The 26993-nt window shown below is 38.0% G+C and overlaps 1 protein-coding gene across 3 annotated transcripts in view; it reads left to right on the forward strand.

Moving 5' to 3' along the window:
- Positions 1-26993, forward strand: part of TBC1D23 (TBC1 domain family member 23) — a 100578-nt gene that overhangs the window by 3341 nt on the left and 70244 nt on the right. Inside the window, exon 2 of one of the 3 annotated variants that reach the window (XM_037834471.1) lies at positions 15037-15077. The exons of the other annotated variants lie outside the window; for them this stretch is intronic. Within the exon in view, the coding sequence (XP_037690399.1) occupies positions 15076-15077 (2 nt within the window). The 5' untranslated portion in view covers positions 15037-15075. The remainder of the gene's footprint in view (positions 1-15036; positions 15078-26993) is intronic. 3 annotated transcript variants of the gene reach the window in all.

Here is a 26993-nt window from a genome sequence, read left to right on the forward strand (position 1 = left end):
AAGAGAGGAAAAAAACATTCAAAACCAGAACTGTGCATTGTTATGCCTTGGTTGTACGCTTTAATTTTTTTCATCACTTTATCTCTAGGAATAAAATGTAAATGTATCTTCTGAGGATATCTAAATATTAATGTTTTTGGTAATTACATGCTCTAGAAGATTAGAATAGAATTATACAACTCAAAAAGGGACAGTACTAGAAGTGCTTGTTTAGATGTTGAGAATTACAAATGGAAAGCAAACCAATCCCTTCTGTTAAGTTCAAAAATCAAGTTGTTTCTTGTAGAAATGATAGAGCACTAAGAGTCAATTAAAGGAAAGACTATTTCCTGAAATTTAATGTATACTTGTTCTTAAGGGTGTGTCTGACCTTCTGACCCAAGCTAAAAAAATGATGACTAATTAAATCATTTATTTCAAGTCTTCATCCTTTTTCTTGAAGGTTAAAGGAGCTTTTTCTTATCCGTAAGCTGACATTACTACTTCATATTTTCGTAGGAATGCTGTAGTATATGCTGTTTTTCTTAGGAATGCTGTAGTATATGCTGTTTTTCCTTGGTAAAAGTTGGTACAGAAAACTCGCTGTTATGGTAATATTTAATAATTTTAGCAAGGAGATATAAGAAAATATGTTTGCAAAGAGCTTTACTCTTTATATAATACTTATAAATGCCATTTCATTTGGATCTTATAATAGAACTTTGAGAAAGGGAGGTTATGAATTATTGTTATTCGCTCATTAGAGATGAGAGGGCACACTTAGAGTGATCAGGTGACAAACTCAGTGGAAGATCTGGGACTTCAACTCATTCTCCTTACTCTAATAAGCCCTGTGCTCTTTCCAAGGTCTATTGAATATACATTATTTATTTCACATATACTTTAATAGACATCTATACTCAATCATCTGTGTGCTTTCAAAGACATAATTTTCAGAGATGTGCACTGTTGAACTTATGTGTGTGTTTGTTATCTGTGGCACTTACTAGGGTATAAGGATATGTATAAGCTTTGTACCACATTGTCTCTCTTGTGTCCCACAGGAAGGGACAATTCATGAATAATATGGTCAGATATGATACAGAGCATTATATACTATAGCTTTTACCCCTTTTGTTTTCAGAATATGCTCTTGTATCCCTTGTAAAAGATTATTTAAATAGATTCATTTTTTAAAATTCAGTTTTATTGAGATATATTCACATACCATACAGTCATCCATGGTGTAAAATCAGCTGTTCACAGTACCATCATATAGTTGTGCATTCATCACCACAGTAAATTTTTGAAATTTTCCTTACTTCAAAGAGAATAAAAATAAGAATAAAAAATAAAAGTAAAAAAGAACACTTAAATCATTCCATCCCGCCCATCCACCCTATTTTTCATTTAGTTTTTGTCCCCATTTTTCTACTCATCTTTCCATACACAGGATAAAGGGAGTGTGAGCCACAGGCTTATACCATATAAGCTACATAGTTATGCAGTTGTCTTCAAGAATCAAGGCTACTGGGTTGCAGTTTGACAGTTTCAGGTATTTCCTTCTGGCTATTCCAATACACTAAAACCTAAAAATACATTCATTTTTAACCCGAAGATATATTGTGATTACATGCATCACCTAGATAATATATATATATCTATATAATTGATTTATTATCTAAATTAATATATATTAAACTAGATGTATTTATATAAGTTATATCATATATTTATATATTTGAATATAAAACAGGTGGTATGATTTTATTACACTGTATGTGTCTATAATATCTAGTAAACTACAATTACAGTTTATTTTGATTTGTAATAATAACATATAATCAGTTACATGGTTTTGGTAAGTTTATCAGCTCAGTAATTTTTCTGTTGCTTTCATTATTAATGTTGGAGAAATCAGAAACTAGCTTTTAAAACAACTCTCATGTATTTTACCCTTTAAAGAGTTCCTAGTCTTTGTTTTGAGGTATAAAAGTGACACATAAAAGATGTATCTGTATATATCATATGTAGTTGAATACCAGAAATTCTTGAGCTTTATTTTGCAAATTCCATTTAGATTTAACCACCAACTTGAAAGTAAATGAGATCATCATGTAAATCATTGTTGTTGACTGGAAACCAGGTTAAAAAAATAAATTCAGTATTTATTTACCAAACTAAGATCCCACTGGTAAAGTACTCTTGTAAAGAATTGCCCAAATGTTGCAAAGTGTTCACTTCATTTTCAGTAGTTTTTCCTTTATTTTCCAAAACGATGGTTTCTAGAAAAGGAATATTGCTGATATTTCTTTTCTTATTACACTTTGGATAAAGTAGAAATTTGTCATAGAAAGAGGTAACATTTCTCTGACTTTACATTTTCATCCTGTACTTTCTCTTAGGCAGAGGAAAATTGCTTCGTTACTGGATAAAATACTAATTTGTTGGAGAAAGAAGATAAAAAGATGCATTTCTTTGTGTAATAAAAGTGCTAGAAAGTCACCTCATATGTATGGAAAGGAACGTTGTGTTAGGGACTTTTTATTTTGAGAAAGCATAGAATAAGTAAGGATGTAGAGCACTCTGATGTTTATGCTCATTAGTAGAAAAAATATTCAATTTCCGTAGTTAAAAGTCTTGTAGCAAGTGCGTTGCAACATTACACATGTGAAATATTTACATACGAGAAACGTTTTTTGTTGTGCTTTTTTTTTTTACTTAGACAACAAATCTTGAGTTTTTTCTTAGCAAAACAGAGCAATTTGGTCTACATGGATTATGCATCAAAGATAAGTATGAGAAGGTCTAAAGTAACTGTTCCATTAGTAGTTAATTTTAATAGTTTATAGAGCAACGTCTGTCTTCTGTCTCTCCTTTGCCTACTGTGCAGTGCTGAAGTACTGTACCTAGCACGTTGTTTGGCTTGTCAAGCGAAGAGACTAGATTTAGCATCTTCTTTTCTTGGCACAAGATCCTGGTTAAAATACAAATTCTGGAGAGGATTACATTATTTGATAAGGGACTCTACCAAAGCTGCTTTTGTGGATCTGACCCTAATACAAAGTTTTACTGATTTTCTAAGCTTGTGGAATGGGGCTATTTCCCCCTTGATTTACAACTTTATAACTTGTTAAAATGCTTGTAACAAGCATTTCTGATTCTGACACAAATTCAGATAACATCAAGATACACAATTATCAAATTGTACTCTCACTGTCTATAAGGTGTGAAGGTTATTTCTGAATGTGCCATCATACTGTTGGTTGAAATGTTTAGAAAATTTTGGTGACTTGGTATTTAAAAATAATACGTTGCATGGTACATATTGTCGTTGAGCTCCATCCATATTTATTTTACAGATGAATCTCTAACAAAGTTGTCCTATTTCTATTTTTACCAAATGTCACACAAAATATTCAGAAACTAATTAAGGAGTTTTGACCTCATAGTAATTTGTAACCAGCATGCTAACAGCAGCAGCCAGAGAAGTTCAGACAAAGCTTTGGTGCTGACGTCTTATGACCTGGGCATTAAGAAACAGTCAGAAATGTGGTGGTACAAAGTAGGCCGTGAAACCACAACCCGACAGTCCAGCCTGCTGCTGCTTACTCAGTCACACAATTTCCTGGCGCTTAAAACTAGTTAGCTAGTTATTTTAGAGTTTTAAATAGTCAGAAACTTTTATCTGGGTTTGATATATACATGGGCAGGCTGGGCTGTCATGGTATAACCTATGATCACAGTATGGTTACTTTCCAAATAAATCTGGATGAAATGCACCCCAGAAAAGCCACTCCCACCTCTGGTCAACAGGGTTTATTTAATAGGACTTGGGCTGGAACGTTGGAATACCTAGCTACAATGTAAGCTGCGTGAGATTGTGGACTTTTTTCTTCACTGCCATATGCCTAGTGCCTCAAACAATGGCTAGCATGATAGTAGGTTTTGTATACGTATTTACTGAAGGTTTGAATAAAAGAATACTGATGGCATGGAAGGAAAGAATTCAGAGAACGGGTAAGAGAGGTAGAGGAGAGTTACTGGACACTGAAGCAAAGTGTTTTGAGAGTCAAACTTTGCAGAGTAATGTAAAAAGGATGACGACTGAGAAAGATGGAAGCAGTTTTAGTAGAGTGATAAAGATTTTGAAGTGAGTGAGGAGAGAATAAGTGGAGATGAGACGAAACTAATATTTTCAGGGAGTTGAACTATAAAGGCAAGGAGAGAGGTGACTTTTTGAAGGGGAGTAGGTCACTATGGGACTTTTTGAATAAGTAAATGTGGAAATATTGGGGGAAAGGGAGAATAATAACCACAGGCTATTATTGTTTTTTATGTTTTTGGATCTTAAGAATACTTTTAGTGAAGATTTCTGAGTCCATTTTATCATTTGCTTTTGTTTAATACTGCTAACAGCCTCAGAGGTTTGAACAATATCTTGTTTAACAGAAATAATATTTAAAATGTTTACATAGCAGTCCTTTGGCTTTTATTGATTTCCAAAATACAGCTTATATATTTTTAATTTAAGAAAACGATAGTATATGTTAGAATCTGACCACTTTAAGTCACAAAATTAACTTTTCTAAAAATTTTGTAATTGTGTATTCTGTGTAGATTTTCTGTACTCTGCATTTAAGTTCAGAGTAATTACATATATTCTCATTCTAGGTGGTCTTTTTGAACTATTACAATCTTTCATTTTTTTATAATCACAAAAAAATTATAAGAATTTTGAAAATGAAGTTGACAGCTTAACTGATAGACTGTGAGCCTTCATGAATTTAAAAATATTTTTTCAAATCCAGAAAACATCCTGTCTTAGGTGTTTTAGAAATCTGTCTCAATATGCTTAGGTGCCCCAGTCCTATTTTGAAGTTAAATAGACTATGGAAAATCGTACAAAATATCTAATAAGTTTTACTGAGAATAGTTGCTAATTGCTTAGTTATAGAGCTTCATTGTTTCTTTTTTTAAAATGCATTTTTTATTGTGAACTTTAACATATATACATAACAATGATAAATTTGAAGTACAATTTAATAAGTAGTTAGAGAACAAACTTCTAAGAATGTCATGGGTCACAGTTCCACAACTTCACCTATTTCCATTATTGTAAAATATAGCATACATACAGAAAGGTGTTAACTTTCGACGTACAGCTCAACAAGCAATTATATAGGTAATTTCAAAAATTGTTACGGTTATAGTGCCACAGTTTCAGTTCTTTCCTTATTATGCAATATAGGGTATGTACAGAAAGGTGAAGACTTTCAAAGCACAATTCAACGAGTAGCTATAGAGCAAATTTCAAAGGATGTTATAGGGTACAGTTCTGCCATGTCATTTACCTCCTTCCAGCTATTCCAACACCATAGCATCTAATATATATATAAAGTTTGAGTCTTCATAAACCTTTGTTAAATTTTGTTTGTTACTACCCCTTCCTCTGACAAACTTTTGCTCCATCTTCAGGGGTGTCTAGGACGTGAGCACCCTAACTTGTACTTATTGAAAGGTGATAGTGACAATACGGGGAAGGGGTCTGCATCTGCTCTTAAAGAGGCTGTTGCCTCTGGGTTTTTTGACTTGCCTAGCATAGGAACACTCTGGTGGATTTAAGTTTCTGAGAGACAAAACTTAGTGATTGAATCTTTTGTAGAATCTCAGGTAGGGACCTAGGTATTTGGAGACTACTTTTAGTAAGGACATGGCATACTGTGGCTATTTGGGATGTCTAGCTGGAGCTTGCATAAGAGAAACCTTCGGGGTAGCCTCTAAGCTCAATTTGGGATCTCTCAGCTACTGTAATCTCAGCTTGTTACCTTTCTTTTTTCCCCCTTTGGTCAAGTCTGCATTTTCAATCCCTCACTGCCATGGTTAGGCTCATTTCTGGGATCATATCCCATGTCACCAGTGAGATTACTTTCCTTGGGAGTCATGTCCCTCATAGGTTGAAGGTTAATGAATTTATTTGCTGAGTTGGGCTTAGAGAGAGAAATGCCATATCTGAGCAACAAAAGAGGTTCCCTGGAGGTGCCTCTTAGGCATAATTATAAGCAAGCCTCAAGTCAAGGGCTTGATTTATTAAGTAGTGGGTTCCTAACTTAATATATATTCTATCCCAAGATAAATGGTCAGTGTCTTGCATTATCTTCATCTAGTTGTACAATCATCATCACTCTCAACTTTAAACAATTATCATAACATAACATAATACATCCCAGAGCTCTTATCAGCTGCCAATTATTCATCCCTAGTATTAGTGTAGAGTTGGTAAACTATTCCTATTAAATATAGTCTTTAATTTGCAATGGGTAGTTTTTCCATACCATTCTGGTGTTAACCCTCTGCACCAGTGTCATGCTATATAAGTATATCATGCTAACACTTACTTAGGTTTGTGGTGCTACTCTATGGGTTACATGCCTTTAAACAACCATTTACAAACATGTTTGCCTTCAATGCATCACTGATACTTATAATCCCATTAACGAACCATAGTCACACCTGTCCATTACCATACCATTAAGATCTCCCTCATTATCATATCTGTACATATTAGATTATTGTTTCCCCTTCATTAGCTTTTGTCTATCTCTAGGTCTCTTATAGTCTACATTATAAGACGCTTATTTTACATTTTCCACAGAGATCACATTAGTGGTAACATGCAATCTCTTTCCTTTTGTGTCTGGCTTATTTCACTCAGCATTATGTCTTCAAGTTCATCCATGTTGTCATTATTTCATGACCTAGTTCCTTCTTACTGCTGCGTAGTATTCCATCATGTGTATATACCACATTTTGTTTATTCACTCATCTGTTGAAGGACATTTGTATTGTTTCCATCTCTTGGCACTTGTGAACAATGCTGCTATGAACATCGGTGTGCAAATGTCTGTTCATGTCACTGCTTTCAGGTCCTCTGGGTATATACCGAGAAGTGAAATTTCTGGATCATATGGTAACTCGATATTTAGTTTTCTCAGGAACCATCAGAGTGTCTTTCAGAGTGGTTGTACCAGTATACAGTCCCACCAGCAATGAATAAGAGTTCCAATTTCTCTACACCCTCTCTAGCATTTGTAGTTTCCTGTTTGTTTAATGGCAGCCATTCTTATTGGTGTGAGATGATATTTCATTGTGGTCTTGGTTTGCATCTCACTGATAGCTAGTGAAGATAAACATATTTCATGTGGTTTTTAGCCATTTGTATTCCTCTTCGGAGAAATGTCTTTCGTATCTTTTGAGATGTAGGGTTTCGTTATATATGCAAGATATCAGTCTCTTATCAGAAGGTTTCTAAATATTTTCTCCCATTGTGACTGCCTTTTCACCCTTTTGACAACTTCTTTTGAAGTACAGAAACTTTTGATTTTCAGGAGTTCCTGTTTATCTATTGTTTTCTTTTGTTGCTTGTGCTTTGGGTGTAAGGTCTTAGAAGTGACCTCCTAATACAAGGTCTTGAAGATGTTTCCCTACATTATCTTCTAGGAGTTTTATGGTATTGTCTCTTATATTGAGGTCTTTGATCCACTTTGAGTTAGTTTTTGTACAGGGTGTGTGCCAGTTTGGATGTATCATGTCCCCCAAAACACCATGTTCTTTGATGCCATCTTGAGGAGGCAGACGTGTAAGTGTTGGTTAGGTTGGAACCTATTGATTGTTTTTTCCATGGAGATGTAACTCAGTGAACTGTGGGAGAGACTTTTGATTGGATAATTTCCATGGAGGTGTTACCCCACCCATTCAGTGTGGGTCTGAATTAAATCACTGGAGCCATATAAAAGAGTTGACAAACAGAAGGAACTCAGAGTAGCTGTGAGTGACATTTCAGAGAGCAACTGAGAGAGACTTTTGGAGAAAGCCATTGAAAGCAGACTGATGCTAGCCCAGAGTTTGCTTCAGAAAAGCTAAGAGAGGACAAAACACCCCAAGAGCAGCATTTTGAAGAATGTACAGCAGCTGAGAGAGGAGCTGGACACAACCTGGGATCAGTCAGACGCCAGCCACGTGCCTTCCCAGCTAACAGAGGTTTTCTGGACGCCATTGGCCTTCCTTCAGTGATGGTATACTTGTGTTGATGCCTTCATTTGGACATTTTCATGGCCTTCAGACTGTAGCTTTGTAACCAAATAAACGCCCTTTCTAAAGGCCAGTCCATTTCTGGTGTTTTGCAAAATGGCAGCATTAGCAAACTGGAACAGGGTGTGAGGTGGGGGTCCTCTTTCATTCTTTCATATATGGATATTCAGTTCTCCCAGCTCCATTTGTTGAAGAGACTGTTCTGCCCCAGTTCAGTAGATTTGGGGGCCTTATCAAAAATCGGTCTTCCATAGATCTGGGAGTTTATTTCCAAATTCGCAGTTCGATTCCATTGATCAATGTTTCTATCTTTGTGCCAAAACCATGCTATTTTGACTACTACAGCTTTATAATAGGCTTCAAAGCCAGGAAGTGTAAGTCCTCCCACTCCGTTTTTCTTTTTCAGAATGTTTTTAGCAATTAGAGGCATCTTTCCCTTCCAAATAAAATTGATAACTAGCTTTTCCAAGTCTGCAAAGTAGGTTCTCGGAATTTTGATTGAAATTGCTTTGAATCTGTATATAAGTTTGGGTAGGATTGACATCTTAATGACATTTAGCCTTCCCATCCATGAACATGGAATATCTTTCCATCTCTTTAGGTCCCCTTTTATTTCTTTTAGTAAAGTTGTATAGTTTTCTGTGTAGAGGTCTTTTACATCCTTGGTTAATTTTATTCATAGGTACTTGTTTTTAGTTGCTATTGAGAATGGAATCTTTTTCTTGAGTGTCTCTTCAGTTAGGTGATTTCTAGTATATAGGAACATGTCTGACTATGCTGGTTTAGATGTATTATGTCCCCCAAAATTCTGTGTTCTTCAGTGCAATCTTGTGGCGCAGACGTATTAGTGTTGATTAGATTGGAATTCTTTGAGTGTTTCCATGGAGATGTGACTCAATCAACTGAGTGAAACATTTGATTGGATAATTTCCATGGAGGTGTCAACCCACCCATTCATGGTGGGTGTTAATTGGATCACTGGAGTTGTATAAAGGAGTTCATAGACAGAAGGAACTCAGAGCAACTGAGAGTGACATTTTGAAGAGCACCTGCAGCTAAGAGAGGGCAAAACACCCCAAGAGCAATATTTTGGAGGACGCCATTTTGAAACACCACCTGGGAGCAAGCAGACTCCAGCCATGTACCTTCCAAGCTAACAGAGATTTTCCAGATGGCATTGGCCATCCTGCAGTGAAGGTACCCGATTGTTGATGCCTTCCCTTGGACACTTTATGGTCTTAAGACTGTAACTGTGTAATCAAATAAACTCTCTTTATAGAAGCCAATCCATTTCTGGTATTTTGCATTCTGGCAGCATTAGAAAACTGGAACACGGGCATTAATCTTGTATCCTGCCACTTTACTGAATTTGTTTATTAGCTCAAGTAGCTGTGTCGTCAATTTCTCAAGGTTTTCCAAATATTAAATCGTATCATCTGCAAATAATATCGGTTTTACTTCTTCCTTTCTAATTTGGATGCCTTTTAGTTCTTTGTCTTGCCGTATTGCTCTAGCTAGAACTTCTGACAGCAGGCATCCTTGTCTTGTTCTTCATCTTAGAGGGAAGGGTTTCAGTCTCTCACCATTGAGAACTATGCTGGCTGTGGGTTTTTCATATATGCCCTTTATCATATTGAGGAAGTTTCCTTCAATTCCTACCTTTTGAAGTACTTTTATCAAAAAAAAGGATACTGAATTTTGTTGAATGCTTTTTCAGTATCTATTGACATGATCATTTGATTTTTCCCTTTTGATTTGTTAATGTGTTGTATTACATTGATTTTCGTATGTTGAACCACTCTTGCATGCATGGGATGAACCCCACTTGGTCATGGTGTATGATTTTTTAAATATGTCTTTGGATTCGATTTGCAAGTATTTTGTTGCAAATTTTTGCATCTATGTTAATGAGGGAGATAGGCCTGTAGTTTTCCTCTCTTGTAGCATCTTTATCTAGTTTTGGTATTAGAGTAATGTTGGCTACATAAAATGAGTTAGGTAGTGTTCCATTTTGTTCACTTGTTCCAAAGAGTTTAAGTAGGAACGGAGTCAGTTCTTTTTGGAAAGTTTTGTAGAATTCCCTTGTGAAGCAATCTGGGCTTTTAATTGTAGGAAGCTTTTTGATGACTGACTGGATCTTCACTTGTGATTGGTTTGTTGAGGTCTTCTGTTTCTTCTCTGGTCAGTCTAGGTTGTTCATATGTTTCCAGGAAATTATTCATTTTCTCTGAATTCTGTAGTTTATTGGCATATAGTTGTTCATAGTATGTGCTTATGATTTTTTAAATTTCTTCAGGATCCGCAGTAATGTCCCCCCTCTCATTTATTATTTTGTTTATTTGGGTCTTCTCTCTTTTTGTCAGTCTCGCTAAGGGTTTGTCAATCTCGTTGATCTTCTCAAAGAACCAACTTTTGGTTTTATTTATTCTCTGTATTGTTTTTTGTTCTCCATATGTGCCAGTTTGAATGTATTATGTCCCCCAAAATGCCATTATCTTTGATGTAATCTTGTGTGGGCACATGTATCAGTGTTGATTAGATTGTAGTTCTTTGTTTCTTTGGAGATGCGCCCCACCCAACTGTGGGTGATGACTCTGATTGGATAATTTCCATGGAGGTGTTACCCCACCCATTCAGGGTGGGTCTAAATTAAATCACTGGAGCCATATAAATAAGCTGACAAACAGAAGGAACTCAGTGCAGCTGTGGGTGACATTTTGAAGAGCAACTGAGAGTGACATTTTGAAGAGGAGCTACAGTCAAGAGGGACATTTTGAAGAATGCCCAGAAACTGAGAGAGTAGCTGCAGATGAGAGACAGTTTGTAGACGGCCATTGAAAGCAGACTGACTCTGGAGAAGCTAAGAGCGGATAAAACACCCCAAGAGCAACTAAGAGTGACATTTTTGAGGAACTGCAGCCTAGAGAGGAACATCCTGGGAGAAAGCCATTTTGAAACCAGAATTTTGGAGCAGATGCCAGCCAGGTGCCTTCCCAGCTAACAGAGATTTTCTGGACACCATTGGCCATCCTCCAGTGAAGGTACCTGTTCTAGTTTGCTAATGCTGCCAGAATGCAAAACACCAGAAATGGATTGGCTTTTATAAAGGGAGTTTATTTGGTTACACAGTTACAGTCTTAAAGCCATAAAGTGTCCAAGGCAACACGGCAGCAATTGGGTACCTTCACTGTAGGATGGCCAATGGTGTCCGGAAAACCTTTGTTAGGTGGGAAGGCATGTGGCTGGTGTCTGCTCCAAAGTTCTGGTTTCAAAATGGCTTTTTCCCAGGACATTCCTTTCTAGGCTGTATTTCCTCAAAAATATCATTCTTAGTTGCACTTGGGATATTTGTCCTCTCTCAGCTTCTCTAGAGCAAGAGTCTGCTTTCAACGGCTGTCTTCAAACTGTCTCTCATCTGCAGCTCCTGTGCTTTCTTCAACGTGTCCCTCTTGGCTGTAACTCCTCTTCAAAACATCACTCACAGCTGCACTGAGTTCCCTCTGTCCGCCAGCTCATTTATATGGCTCCGCTGATCAAGGCCCACTCTAAATGGGTGGGGCCACGCCTCCATGGAAATATGCAATCAGAGTCATCACCCACAGCTGGGTGGGGCACATCTCCAAAGAAACACTCAAAGAAATCTAATCAAAACTGATAACATCTGCCCACACAAGATTACATCAAAGATAATGATGTTTGGGGAACACAATACATTCAAACTGGCACAGTACCCTTTGTTGATGGACACTTTATGGCCTTACAATTGTAACTTTGTAACCAAATAAACCCCCTTTTATAAAAGGCAATGCATTTCTGGTGTTTTGCATTCTGGAAGCATTAGCAAACTAGAACACCATATCATTTATTTCTGCTTTAATCCTTATTTCTTTTCTTCTACATGCTTTAGGATTAGTTTGCTGATCATTTTCTAGCTTCTTCTGTTGTTCCATTGGTTCTTTGATTTTAGCTCTTTCTTCCTTTTTAATGTATGCATTTAGAGCTATAAATTTCCCCCTCAATACTGCTGTCGCTGCATCCCATAAGTTTTGATAGGTTATGTTCTTGTTTTCATTCATCTGTAGATATTTAGCAATTTCTCTTGCAATTTCTTCTTTGACCCAGTGATTGCTTAGGAGTGTGTTGTTCAACCTCCAGATATTTGTGAATGTTCCAGATCTTTGATGGTTATTGACTTCTAGTTGCATTCCATTGTGGTCAAAGAATGTGCTTTGAATAATTTCAATCTTTTTAGGTTTATTGAGGCTTGTTTTATGCCCCAGCACATGATCTATCCTGGAGAAAGTTCCATGAGCACTAGAGAAGAATGTATTTTAGGATGTGATGCCCTGTATATGTCTTTGAAGTCTAGTTTGTTTATCACATTGTTTATCAGTTTGCTTATTGGTCCTCTCTCTGTTTGATCTATCTATAGGAGAGAGTGGTATATTGAAGTCTCCCACGATTATTGTGGAAACATGTGTTGCTTCCCTCAGTTTAGCCAATGTTGGTCTCATGTACTTTGGAGCACATTGATTGGGTGCATAAACATTTATGATTGTTATTTCTACTTGTGAGTTGACCTTTTTATTAGAATATAGTGTTCTTCTTTGTCTCTTATGACATCCTTGCGTTTAAAGTCTATTTTTTCTCTGATTAGTATTGTTACCCTTGCTTTCTTTTGGCTGTAGCTTGTGTGGAATTTTTTTCCCCATCCTTTCACTTCCATTCTCTTTGTGTTGCAGGGTCTAAGGTGAGTCTCTTGTAAACAGCATATTGATGGTTCACATTTGTAAATCCATTCTGGCAGTCTGTATCTTTTAATTGGGAAGTTTAATCCATTCTCATTCAGTGTTATTACTCTGAAGGCAATTCTTGAAACTACCGTCTCATCCTTTGGTTTTTTTATTTGTCAGATCTATTATTTCCTTCTCTCTCTTTGTTTCCTTTATGTTACCTTACTAATACTCTTCAGTTCTGTGCCCTTCTCCAGGCCTCTCTCTCCTGTCTTGTTTTGTCAGCTGATAGAGTTCCCTTTAGTATTTCTTGTAGGGCAGGTCTCGTTTACAAATTCTCACAGCATTTGTTTGTCTGTGAAAATTTTAAGCTCTCTCTCAATTTTGAAAGAAAGCTTTGCTGGATAAAGAATTCTTGGCTGACAATTTTTCTCTTTCAGAATCTTACATATGTCCTACCACTGCCTTCTCACCTCAATGGTGCCCACTGAGTAGTCAGTACTTAGTTTTATGTTATTTCCATTGTATGTGGTCAGTTGCTTTTCCCTTGCTGCTTTCAGTACTTTTCCCTTCTCTTCAGCATTTGACAGTCTGATCAGAATATGTGCCAGAGTGGATTCATTTGGATGTACTCCATTTGGAGTTCATTAGGCATCTTTGATTTGCATATTTATGTCATTTAAAAGGGTGGGGAAGTTTTCCCCAACAATGTCTTTGAATATCCTAGCCCTTTACTCTTCACCTCCTGGAGCATCAAAGATTCTTAATATTTGTGTGCTTCATATTCATCATTTACCTGAGATCCATTTCAAATTTTTCAGTTTTTTTCGCCATTTGTTCTTTTGTGCTTTTGCATTCTGTCACATGTCCTCGAATTCACTAATTCGTTCCTCTACCTCTTCAAGTCTGCTGTGATGTGTTAACAGTATCATTTATTTCCATAAGGTCTGCTGTTTTTTAATTTACTCTTACAAATTCTTCTTTATTCTCTTCTAGGATCTTCTTCATGTTCTTTATATTCTGAGCCATGATATTGATGTTTGCATGTACTCCTTTGATTAATAACTCCCAAGTTCTGTGTCTCCTCTGGCTTTTTAATTTGGATGTTTGCGTTATCCATATCTTCTGGTTTCTTCATATACTTTGTAATTTCCTGTTGTTTTTGGCTTCCTGGCATTTGGTTATCTTCACAGGGTTCTTTTAGGTTATGCAAGATTATTTGAACATTTATCTTTACTTTGCTGGAGCTACAGCTTGGTGGCAGTGCACTTTCCCTGACCTACCAGCAGGTGGTGCTTGTGAGCCACCTCTTCCCCTCAAGCCAGTTCATCCCCAACTTTGTCTGTGCACCAAGAGGGAGTCCAAACCATGTTTAAGTCTAGTCAGTGTACCAGTTTTCTGTGTGTGCTGGGGACTGCCAGTCCTATGTGTGTGTGTGTGGGGGGGAGGTGTATCCTGCACAATTTGTTAGGTAGTCCACTCCAGGACACAGTGTTCCTGGGCATTCGCTGGGCTGCAGGTGGAGTACTCGGGCTGCAGAGCTGTATGTCTCACCTTCCAGCTCAAATGCCCCACAGTCCCTGTCTGCCATACACCGAAGAGTCCCCGGGACTGGGGCTCTTGTTGCATGGGGCATGGAAAACTGCCCCCTTCTGTACTTGTCTGCCTGCTCCAACTGCCAGTCCCTGTCATGGGGGCTCTTGCCCGCAAGTCTGTGAAGGTTTATCACCCAAATGAAGTGCTGAGGAAGGCGTCTGGGGTGTGGAAGGCTGCTCTTCTCTGCGCTCATCAGCTGGCTCCAACCACCTGTTCCCTGGTGGCATTCTGGGCCGAATATTCACCAGTCTTAGATGCAGTCTCTTGGTTTCTCCAAGTACGTACTCACTATTGGTGTAAAAGCCCCGGCCCAGCCAGTGGAACCCTGGAACTGCTGTTGGAATGCTTTTTGTCCTTTATCTAGTGTTTTTCACAGAGGAGGGTTTTGCTCTGGCACTCCTAATCCACCATCTTCCCAGAAGCCCATTATTTCCTATGTAGGCTTTCTTTTTTTTTTTTTTTTTTTTAAAAAAAAAAAGCACTTAGTGAGTGTTCAGTATCTTTAAAGAAATTAAAAATGAATAACCTGACTAAATGAAAAGTGCCTTCTTAATATTCTTACATTCATATTTTCTCTTATCCTCTAGTTTTAGTTTTTTCTACATTTTACTTTTGTTTCTTCTCGTTTGTCTTTTAGGATTGCTGTGTTTGCTTCTTATGTACCCAAGAATGGTTTATGTGAGTAGCAGCTCGTTGTGGTATCTCATTGTGGTTTTGATTTGCATTTTCTGAATGGCTAATGATGTTAAGCATCTTTTCACATGGTCATTGGCTATTGTATATCTTTTTTAGAGAAAGAAAAGTTACTTTTGATTTCTTACTATGATTTGTTGTTTGGGGTTAAAGGACGGGGTGGGGTTAATGCCAGTCACCATGGTGTTCCTTAGTACTGCAGAGTTCATTCTGTCAGTAGACATTTGTTGAAAAGGCATTGCACTGAGTTCTGGAGATATGGTTTTGAATTATAGCATTTCTGCCATTAAGGGAATACTTGGGGTGGGAAGGGTATTGATGGTTACACACAGTATAAATTGCAATGAGATATGGGACCCCAGGGCTGGGGTACTGTGGTAGACTAATGCCCCCTCCCCAAGAAATATCCATATCCTAATCCCTAGAACCTGTGAATGTTATCTTATATGACAAAAAAAGGACTTCGAAGATGTGATTAAGTTAAGGATTTTGAAATGAGATTATCCTAGATTATCAGGGTGGTCCCTGAATGTAATCACATGTGTTCTTATAAGAGGGTGGTAGAGGTAGCTTTGAATACAGGCAGAAGAGAAGGCCATGTGACCCAGAGGCATAGATAGTGTGATGCAGCCACAAGCCAAGGAATGCTGGCGGTCATAAAACACTGGAAGAGACAAGGAAGCCTCTGGAGGGAATCCTGCCTTCCTGACACCTTGATTTCTCACAGTGAAACTGACTTTGGATTTCTGGGTTCTAGAACTGTGAGACAATAAATTTTCTGTTGTTTTAAGTCACCAAGTTTGTGGTTGTTTATTATAGCAGCTACAGGAAACTAATGTAGCTACTTTACTGCCCTGATGAGAGTAAATATATATATATATTAGGGAAAACTACCAAGAGGACATGAACTTTGAGCTGCATTTAGTTGGGAAGAGAAAGACCATTTCAGGCAGAATGAAAAGAATGCGCAGTGATGCAGAGTTTGAGTGAGCACAACACATCTGGGAAATTGAAAGTGATTTAATATGTCTAGAGTACTTGTGGAATGTGTTTCAGGAGGTAGTCATGGATTGGATTATGAAGGATCTTGAATCACATGTGCTTTATCCTGAAGACAATGAAGACTATCAAAGGATCTTAGAGAAGTGACATGACTTGCATCATATTTTATAGAAATCACTCTGGTGACTGTATGGAACATGAATTGAAGGGTAGCATGGTGTGCCAGTTTGAATGTATTGCAGCCCTCAAAATGCCATTATTTTTGATGCAATCTTGTGTGGGCAGATGTGTTAGTGTTGATTAGATTGTAATTCTTTGATTGTTTCCATGGGTATGTGACCAGCCCTACTGTACGCTATAACTCTGATTAGATACTTTTCTTGGAGGCATGGCCCCACCCATTCAGTGTGGGCCTTGATTAGTTTACTTGAGCACTACATAAGCTCAGACAGGAGTGAGCTTGCTACAGCCAAGAGGGACACTTTGAAGAATGCACAGAAGCTGAGAGAGTAGCTGCAGATGAGAGACAGTTTGAAGATGGCCATTAAAGCAGACTCTTGCTCTGGAGAAGTTAAGAGATAACAAATACCTCGAGAGTAACTGAGAGTGACGTTCTGAAGAGGAGCTGTGACTTAGAGAGGAATGTCCTGGGAGAAAGCCATTTTGAAACCAGAACTGGGAACAGACTCCAGCCATGTGCCTTCCCAGCTAGCAGAGGTTTTCCGGATGCCATTGGCCATTCTCCAGTGAAGGTACCCGATTGTTGATGCATTACCTTGGACACTTTATGGCCTTAGGACTGTAACTGTGTAACCAAATAAACCCCCTTTATAAAATTCAGTCCATTTCTGGTGTTTGCATTCTGGCAGCATTAGCAAACCAGAACACATGATATGGAACAAGAAGATGAATTGAGTTGCAGTAATCAAGATAAACAGTAAGGTGGCCTTGAACTAAAGGAGACAAATAAGGAGGATTAGCGTGGCAAGGATGGATTTGAGAGAAATGTAGATGGGAGAGATGGAGTAATTTAGGGTATATTTCTGACAGAGGATTAGGTATGGTTAATACTAATACATTGAAATAAGAAAAAGGAAAGGAAGAGTGAGATTTTGAACATAAGGTATTTCTGAGATGATGGTGGGACATTTAGGTGGAGATTTCCCACTGAAGGATAAAAGAGCCTAGAACTCGGTGAAGACTGAGCTAGAGATAGAGATTTGAGAAGATGTAAGTTAAAGTCATGAGTGTAGGCAAGAATACACACTAAAATGTAATTTGAGAAGGACAAAACACCAAGAAGGGACACCAGTGTTCAAAGAGTAGCCATCTGGGAGCTGAGAATATGACTGAGAGCACAATCATAGAGATGAGAAATTGGGAGTGAAAAGAATTGATAAACAGTAAAGGAGGGGAGAGTTGTACCTAGGAGGAAGCTACCAAGAATGTCACATACCTTAGAAAATTCAAGTTAAAGTAAAGATTTGCTTATCAGGAAGGAAATGGGGAGCATAGAGAATGGTTCCCATGGAGTGGTGAGGGTCAAAGCCACATCATACAGGGATAAGAAGTGATGGAGAGTGGGAAGGTGAGTGGAAAATAAGGCAGAAGTAGTGACATGCATAGTCAAATATTCTTCCAAAATGCTTTTCTGTGAAAGGAAGGACGAAGAGTTTGGTAGCTAGATGGAAAGGAAAGTTTGGAGGAATTTTTGTTGTTGTCTTTGATGTTTCTAGTGGGGATACTTGAGCGTATTGGTTCAGAGGAAAGAATGATTTGAGAAAGAAAGGTGGAAGATAGGAGAGAGGAGACATTTGATGGCACATGGCCCTTGAGGAGTTGGGAGAAGACAAGACCCAATGAAGTATCAGTCTTAGACTAGAAAAGGATCCCTAGTCGCCTTTGAATATAGGAAAAAAGAAAATGATATCTGGGATGATGATAAAGTTGCTTATGTTTGATGGTAAGTTGCTTATGTTTGTTTTCTCAGAGAGAAAGAAGAGCCTACTCACCTGTATTTTCTCTTTGGAGTCACAGGAAAAGTCATCTGAGGGAAAGTGGCTAGGTAGGGGGTCTGAAGAAAGAGGTAAATAGGAGAAGATTTTCAGGCAGCATTGAATGCCCAGCAGGAATAGATGATGATGAATTTATGATACCATCAGTCTATAATGTTGTATTTATTTCCCCCAAAAAAGTCTTCCTTGAGTAGAGTATATAGGGACAAAGAAGGCAGAATTGATTACATTTATCCAGTGTTGAGAATTTGTTGCCTTCTGAATGTGGCAGAAAGACAAGGAAGTGAGGAAATTAATTGTATTGTCTAGAATGTGCGTGAAGTCTTGGACCATGGAACTGAGACTGAGGACATAAAGTGAAGCCACATGAGAGCTCTTCAAACCAGTCCATACAACTCTTCCACCCTTTACCCTCAACTCCATCCACAGGAGCATGGGAAAGCTATGCCCTCCCTAAAATTGATTTTCTTCTATACTCAAAACTAGAACCAGTGAATGTGGAACAACATGTAAATGTAATTAATGCCACTTAATTATACGCTTAAAAATGGATAAAATGGGAAATCTATCTATACATATAGATGTATGTAATCACAATAAAATTAAAAAGAGAGACAAAATATTTTTACATCTTTTAATTTCAAAGTTAAATCATATTTGTAAAACTTTAGAAATGACAATTTATTGTCTACTATGGGTTGAATTTGTTTATTCTGGTTATATTTTTGTTTTACTTAAATTCAGTTTTATTGAGATTGTTCACATACCATACAGTCATTCAAAGTACACAATCAGTTCCCCATCGTACCATCACACAGCTGTGCATCCATCACCACAATTAATTTTTTTTCAAATTTTTAGAACATTTTCATAACTCCAGAAAAGAAATAAAAATGAAAAAGAAAACTCGAATCCTTCCATACCCCTAACTGCCCCGCTCCATTATTGACGCATAGTATTGGTATAGTACATTTGTTACTGTTGATGAAAGAATGTTAAAATACTACTAACTGTAGTACATAGTTGTCAATAGGTATATTTTTCCCTATATACCCCTCTAATATTAACTTCTAGTTGTAGTGTCATACATTTGGTCTAGTTCATGAAAGAGATTTCTAATATTTGTACATTTAATCACAGACATGGTCCACCACAAGATTCAGTGTTTTATACATTCCCATCTTTTAACCTCCAACTTTCCCTGTGGTGACTCTGAGCTTCCCCTTTCCACCACATTCACACACCATTCAGCATTGTTAGTTATTCTCACAATAGCGTGCTACCTTCTGCTCTGTCCATTTCCAAACACTTAAGTTCAACCTAGTTAAACATTCTGCTCGTAATAAGCAACCGATCCCCATTCTTTAGCCTCATTCTATATCCTGGTAACTATATTTCATGTCTGTTAGTTTACATATTATAATTAGTTCATATCAGTGACACTATACAATATTGGTCCTTTTATTTCACTCAATATAGAGCCCTCCAGGTTTCTTCATCAACCTGTTTTTTTAAGATGGTTTTGTTCACCCACCATACATCATCCTAAGTAAACAATCGATGGTTCCCTGTATAATCATGTATTTGTGTATTCACCACCATCACCACTATCTATATAAGGACATCTCCATTTCATCCGCAAAGAAGGAAGAAGAGTCAAAGAAGGTAGAGAGATAAAAGGAAAAGAAAAAAATGACAGCTAAAAAGCAACAAAAGAAAAGATAGAATTAAACTAAAGTACAATAAAAGAGTCAGACAGCATCACCAATGTCAAGAGTCCCATACCCCTCTCTTATATCCCCGTTACAGGCATTTAGCTTTGGTATATTGCCTTTGTTACGTTAAAGGGAGCATAGAACAATGTTTCTGTTAACTGTAGTCTCTAGTTTGCATTGATTGTGTTTTTCCCCCAGTACCACTGAATTTTTAACATCTTGCAAGGTTGACATTCATTTGTTCTCCCTCATGTAAAAATATATTTGTACATTTTATCACAATTGTTGAGCACTCTAGGTTTCACTGAGTTATACAGTCCCAGTCTTTATCTTTCCTCTTTCCTTCTGATGTCCCACATGCTCCTAACTTTCCTCTTTCAACCATACTCACAGTCATCTTTGTTCAGTATGCTTACATTGTTGTGCTACCATCACCCAAAATTGTGTTCCAAACCTCTCACTCCTGTCTTTTCCTATCTGTCTATAGTGCTCCCTTTAGTATTTCCTATAGAGCAGGTATCTTGTTCACAAACGCTGTCATTGTCTGTTTGTCAGAGAATATTTTGAACTCTCCCTCATATTTGAAGGACTGTTTTGCCAGATATAGGATTCTTGGTTGGCAGTTTTTCTCTTTCAGTATCTTAAATATATCATACCACTTCTTTCTTTCCTCTATGGTTTCTACTGAGAAATCCTCACATAGTCTTATCAAGCCTTCCTTTGTATGTGATGGATTGCTTTTCTCTTGCTACTTTCAGGATTCTCTCTTTGTCTTTGACGTTTGATAATCTGATTATTAAGTGTCTTGGCATAGGTCTATTCAGATCTATTCTGTTTGGGGTACACTGTACTTCTTGGATCTGTAATATTATGTCTTTCATAAGAGATGGGAAATTGTCATTGATTATTTCCTCTATTGTTGCTTCTGCCCCTTTTCCCTTCTCTTCTCCTTCAGGGACACCCATGACATGTACATTCATGTGGTTTATGTTGTCATTCAGTTGCCTGAGACATTGCTCATATTTTTCCGTTCTTTTCCCTATCGTTTTGTGTGTAGGAGTTCAAGTGTCTTGTTCTCCAGTTCCTAAATGTTTTTTTTTCTGCCTCTTGAGATCTGCTGTTGTATGTCTCCATTGTGTCTTTCGTCTCTTGTGTTGTGCCTTTCATTTCCATAGATTCTGCTGGTTGTTTTTTTCAAACTTTTGATTTCTACCTTATGTTTGCCCAGTATTTTCTTTATAGCCTTCATCTCTTTTGCCATATCTTCCCTAAACTTCTTGAAATGACTTATTATTAGTTGTTTTCAATTCCTGTATCTCAGTTGAAATATGTTTGTTTCTTCAACTGGGCCATTTCTTCGTTTTTCCTGTGTGATTTGTGGTTTTCTGTTGTCTAGGCCTCTGGTTTCCTTGATAATCCCAGTCAGATTTTCCCAGACCAGAACAGGCTCAGGACTCAGAAGGGGGTCATATTTGGTATCAGGTTTCCCTGAGGGTGTGTCTTAGAAGATTGACAGACTTTCCTGTGAGACTAGCCGCTGTGCCTTTCTTAACCTGCCCAGCAGGTGGTGCCTGTCAGCCTGTCGCTCCCCACTGGTGTAAAGAGGTGTGGCCCCTTTAATTTTCAGGTTAAGTTGTTTCTGGATTGATTGTTTTCCCCCAGGCCCTGGGGTCTGAAGGGAGGGCGGGCAGTTGGTCTGGTCTCCACCTCCCCTCTCTGAGGGAAGATACACCCTCCAGGGAGTTACCTTCTTCATTTGAATTACTCCTTTGTCTCTCTAGCTCTGTAACTCCACCCCTGTCTGGGTCAGAGTGCTGCAAACTGAAAATGGCTGAGGCTCTCTCCACTGAACTCTCAGGTTAAGAGAGAGAAGAAGGGGAAAAAAAGCCCCCTTTCAGAGCCAGTCCACAGCCCCCCAGTTTTGCCCGTTGGCCAGAGAGAACATTTGTTCTTCTGTGCTCCCTTTCCCATGGCACAGGCACCTTTTGGCTCTCTAAGTTCAGTCTCTAAAAGTCTCTGTATTTTTTTTCTTTTTTTAATAATTTTTTTTTCTCCCTATCAGCCCCACCTCCTCTACACTGGGTGTGATCCCAGGGTACTTTGCTTCTTATTAGGGGTTTGTCTGTGTTTGTAGCTTGTATTCAGCAGTCCACATGTGTTAATTAAAACCCCAGTTGGAGCTGGGCTGAGCTATATTTGTTTGCTCCGTGAATGCTGCTTTATCCTACAGTGAGGTCTTACAACTCAGCCTCTTGTGCGGGGAGGGGGCTTCTGGTGCGGTTCCACAGTTTTTACTTAAGATTCTATGCTGTGATCTCAGCCATTCCACCCAATCTAGGTTGGTGTACGATCTGTAGGCAAACATGGTTATTCCCCAGCAGTTGTTCCAGATTACTTACTAGTTGTTCCTGGTTGTTTATTAGTTGCTGCAGGAGACTAAATAAACTCCACACCTCTCTGTGCCGCCATCTTGCCCCTCTGGTTACATTTTAAACATTTAGTATGGAGAACTAAAATAAAAAAATATAAGTAATACATATGCCACATTGTTTTCTTCTTACTGATTATGTGAAGCATCCTTTCTTAAGTAGTAGTTACTTAATGCTTTTAAGCAGAGAGATATACGTTTGAGGTGAAAATTCTTATTGTTAGGTTTTTTGACTGGGAAGAGAAGAGACCAAAACTAAATTGGAGAAAGTTTTATTTATGTGCAGGCAGGCTAAAGCCAAAATATGGTGACAGCCCTGAACAAAGGCAGGAGTACAGTTTTATAGTTTTTGGGAGGGTGGTTGGGGTAAGATAGAGAAGAAAGTTGTTGACATCAGGATATTGGTTTGCTTAGGACAGGTGTGCCAGTTTGGATGTATTATGTCCCCCCAAACACCATGTTCTGTAATGCAGTCTTGTGGGGGCTGATGTATTAGTGTTGACTAGGTTGGACTCTCTGGGTTGGGATGTTTCCATGGAGGTGCGGCCCCACCCATTTCATGGGTCTTGATTGGTTTACTGGAGTACTTTACAATTAGCTACACAGATCCAGATGCAGCTGCAGCTTAGAGAGACATTTTGGAGAACGCCATTTTGAAACGCAACCTAGGGGCAAGCAGAAGCCAGCCATGTGCATTCCCAGGTAACAAGAGGTTTTCCAGATTCCATTGCTGTTTTTCAGTGAAGGTACCCTACTGTTGATGCCTTTGTTTGGACATTTGCATGGCCTTAATACTGTAACCAAATAAACCCCCTTTATAAAAGCCAATCCATTTCTGATATTTTGTAATAGCAGCATTAGCTAACCAGAACAGCGGGTAAGATAAGGAGTTGATGTCCGGGGATTGGTTTGTTCAGGGTAAGATAAGGAGTTGACGTCAGGGAGGTTATTATGTTATGGAAAATTTTTGTTTTTGTTCTTGCTCAGACTGCCATGTTAGCTAAGCGTGGGTTTTATGTAAACAGTCACGTCTGTTTTGGCTGCGGGAGAGCTTCCTAGAATAAATTTACTATATTTGCTCATTTTTGAGAATATAGATAATCAAAAAAAAAAAAAAAGGAAAAAAGGAAGGAAGAAAGAGAAACTGTGTAACCAAATAAACCCCTTTTATAGAAGCCAATCCATTTCTGGTGTTTTGCATTCTGGCAGCATTAGCAAAGCAGAATAGTTTTGTTGTTGTTTGTTTTTTTTTCTTAATTGCATTTTTATTGAGATATATTCGCGTAACATACAATTGGTCAAGTTGTACAATCAGTTGTTCATAGTTGTGCGTTGATCACCACTATCTTTGAACATTTTCATTACTCCAGAAAACAAAATAAAAATTAGAATAAGAAAGAGCATCCAAAACCTTCCATTCCCTTCCTCCCCCCATTGTTCATTTACTTTTTTTCACACTCATTCAATGTTTCCATCATGTGTTTATACCACATTTTGTTTATCCACTCATCTGTTGAAGGACATTTGGGTTGTTTCCATCTCTTGGCACTTGTGAATATTGCTGCTATGAGCATTGACGTACAGATATCTGTTCATGTCACTGCTTTCTGATCTTCCGGATATATACCAAGAAGTGCAATTGCTGGATTGAAGGGTAACTCCATATCTAGTCTTCTAAGGAACTGCCAGACTGTTTTCCAGAGTGGCTGTACCATTATACAGCCCCACCAACAATGAATAGGAGTTCCAATTTCTCCACATCCTCTCCAGCATTTGTAGCTTCCTGTTTGTTAAATGGCAGCCAGTCTAATTGGTGTGAAATGATACCTCATTGTGGTCTTAATTTGCATTTTCCTAATAGCTAGTGAAGCTGAACATTTTTTCATGTGTTTTTTAGCTATTCGTATTTCCTCTTCAGAGAACTGTCTTTTCATATATTTTGCCCATTTTATAATTGAGCTGTCTGTACTATTATCATTGAGTGCTAGGATTTCTTTATATATGCAAGATGTCAGTCTTTTGTCAGATGCATGGTTTCCAAATATTTCTTCAAGTATTTTATATGGTTGCCTAGAATTCCATTTGCTTTTTTAAACCAATTCCATATTTTAGTACAGTTGCAGTGTTTCTAGTTTCTCATAGTTTCAACAGCCCTGTAGCTGAATCTTTTTTACTCATTCTCAGTTATAGTGGATGAAGGATATAAATGTTAAGGAATCCATAGAATGCCTTTCTCGTTCTGCATGCGTAGAGGGGTGAAGAAGATGCAAGATATCCCTTACTCCATTCACCCCAATTAATGCTGAAGAGTAGGGCAGGAGGACTCTTCTGGGAAAACTGGGTTCTCTGTGCAGTGGGGGTTATGTGAGCCTGGCTCTGAAATTGGCCAGGTCAGGTCATTTCAACCGATTTGGCAGAGAGGTCAGGGTCAGGTGACCTACATTCAGCCCCAGCAACTTTCAGATGACCACCAAGGCACCTCCTGTTGAGTTGACCTCCAATTTTGAGGAAATAAAAGAATAAATAAACCATGGTTTTTAAGAAAAGGAAACCATAAATATATTTAAAATTTTCAGGCAATACATTCAAATATAATATGTAATATATACTGACTGATGCTATATGAGATGTGAAAGTCTCCCTCCCAACTCATTTCTCTGAAGTATTCACCTTTAATGATTGTTTTTCATTCTGATAGATACTGCCATAATTCTTAATAATAGTTGATGCCTCTGTTACTTGAGTTATTGCCATTAGACAGTTTTGTGGTAGATTGAATAATGTGCTGCCGGAAAAAAAAACATTCTTAATCGTAATCCATTCCTGTGAGAATGAACCCATTGTAGATTGGACCTGTTGAAAATGTTATTTTTCATTAAGGTGTGGCTCAACTGAATTAGGTTGAGCTTTAATCCTAATGCTGGAGGCTTTATGTGGAGAAAGTCACATGGAGGAGCAGAAGCTGTAAGTCAGTGGAACCTATTTTTAAAAAAAGCATTGCCATGTGATGGGAAATTAAGACAAATTGTTACTGATTACTGAATAACTATTGAAAGGATTCATGCTAAAGAGAAGTGGGAAAAGATTAATGCAAGGAATATTTGGAAAGTATTCGCATACCAACCTATACAGGAATGGCCAAATCAGTTCTTCAGCCATTAAAAATCACATATTTTTAAGAATATTGGATGACTGAGAGAAATGTTCATAATTTTTTTTTTGAAAAATATAAATAAGTGAAACCTACAGGATACAATATTATATATTCAGTACAGTCCCAGTTTTGGTATATATGTGTCTGTATGTGTGTGTAGAAGAACCAAAAAGGAATGCACAGAATATTAAAGTAGGTATCTCTTGGTAGGAGAATTAATTTTTTTTCTTTATACATTGGCCATATTCACTAAAATGATCACATACAAAATGTTAAGAATAGGCAAATCTACAGAGATAAGAAGTAGATTAGTGGTTGCCTAAGCCTAGGGGTGGTGAGGGAAACAATTAGTGACTGCTAATGATCATGGGATTTCTTTTGGGGGTCATGAAAATGTTCTGAAATTGATTGTGGTGATGGTTGCACAACTCTGTGTATATACAAAAAAACTGTGCACTTTCAATGAATGAATTGTATGGTATGTGAGTTAAGTCTCAATAAAGCTGTTATAAAAGAAGAAAGTATTGGAAAGAGTTAGAGGACAGACTTCTCCGGTTTGCTAATGCTACCATTTTGCAAAACACCAGAAATGGATTGGATTTTATAAGGGGGTTTATTTGGTTAAAAAGTTGCAGTCTTAACAGCATGAAGTGTCCAAGGTAAGGCATCAACAGTTGGGTACCTTCACTGAAGGATGGCCAATGGCATCCAGAAAACCTCTGTTAGCTGGGAAGGTATGTGGCTGGCGTCTGCTCCAGAGTTCTGGTTTCAAAATGGCTTTCTTCATAATGTCAGTATCAGCTTCTAGTGACCGTCTTCAAAATGTCTCTGTAAGCTGCAGCTCCTCTCCAAAATGCCACTCTCAGTTGCTTTCCACTCCTTGTGTTTGTCAGCTTGTTTATATGGCTCCAGTGATTTAATCCAGACCCACCCTGAATTGGGTGGGGTAATATCTCCGTGGAAATTATCCAAAGTGTTGGCCACTGTTGATTGAGTCACATCTCCATGGAAACAATCAGTAGTTTCCAACCTAATCAACGCTAATGCAGTCTGCCTCCACAAGATTGCGTCGGCACATTCCACCCCCTGGACTCCAAAATGACATGATCTTTCCATATACAAAATACGTTCGTCTCATCACAATATCACAAAAACTTAAGTCATTTCGGTAACAATGCATAAGTACAGGATCCCATCAAAATCAGTTACAGGCATGGTCTGTCCCATAACACAATTCCCCTTCTAGCTGTGGACCTCTGAAACTTAGAACAAATTATCTGCTTCTAATATACGAAGGAGGGACATCTCATAGGCTAAACATTCCCATTGCCATAAGGAAAAACAGTAAGGAAAACAGGGTTTAAGGGAGCAAAGCAAATCCTAAAACCCACAGGGGAAACTCCATTAGATTTCAGAGTCTCAGAGACATTTATAGAATGATGTTGTATCCTTGAGGCTTGAGAGAGTAGGAGTCCAACCCTTTCCAAGGGCCTACATGGGAGCCCTTTTCTCTCCAAATGCTGGGGTGAGTGCTCCAGCATATTCACACATTGGAGTGACCACCTTCTTCTTGGCCCCACCCTCCTC

The sequence above is a fragment of the Choloepus didactylus genome, chromosome 1, assembly GCF_015220235.1.
Source record: "Choloepus didactylus isolate mChoDid1 chromosome 1, mChoDid1.pri, whole genome shotgun sequence".
Lineage (NCBI taxonomy): Eukaryota > Metazoa > Chordata > Mammalia > Pilosa > Megalonychidae > Choloepus > Choloepus didactylus.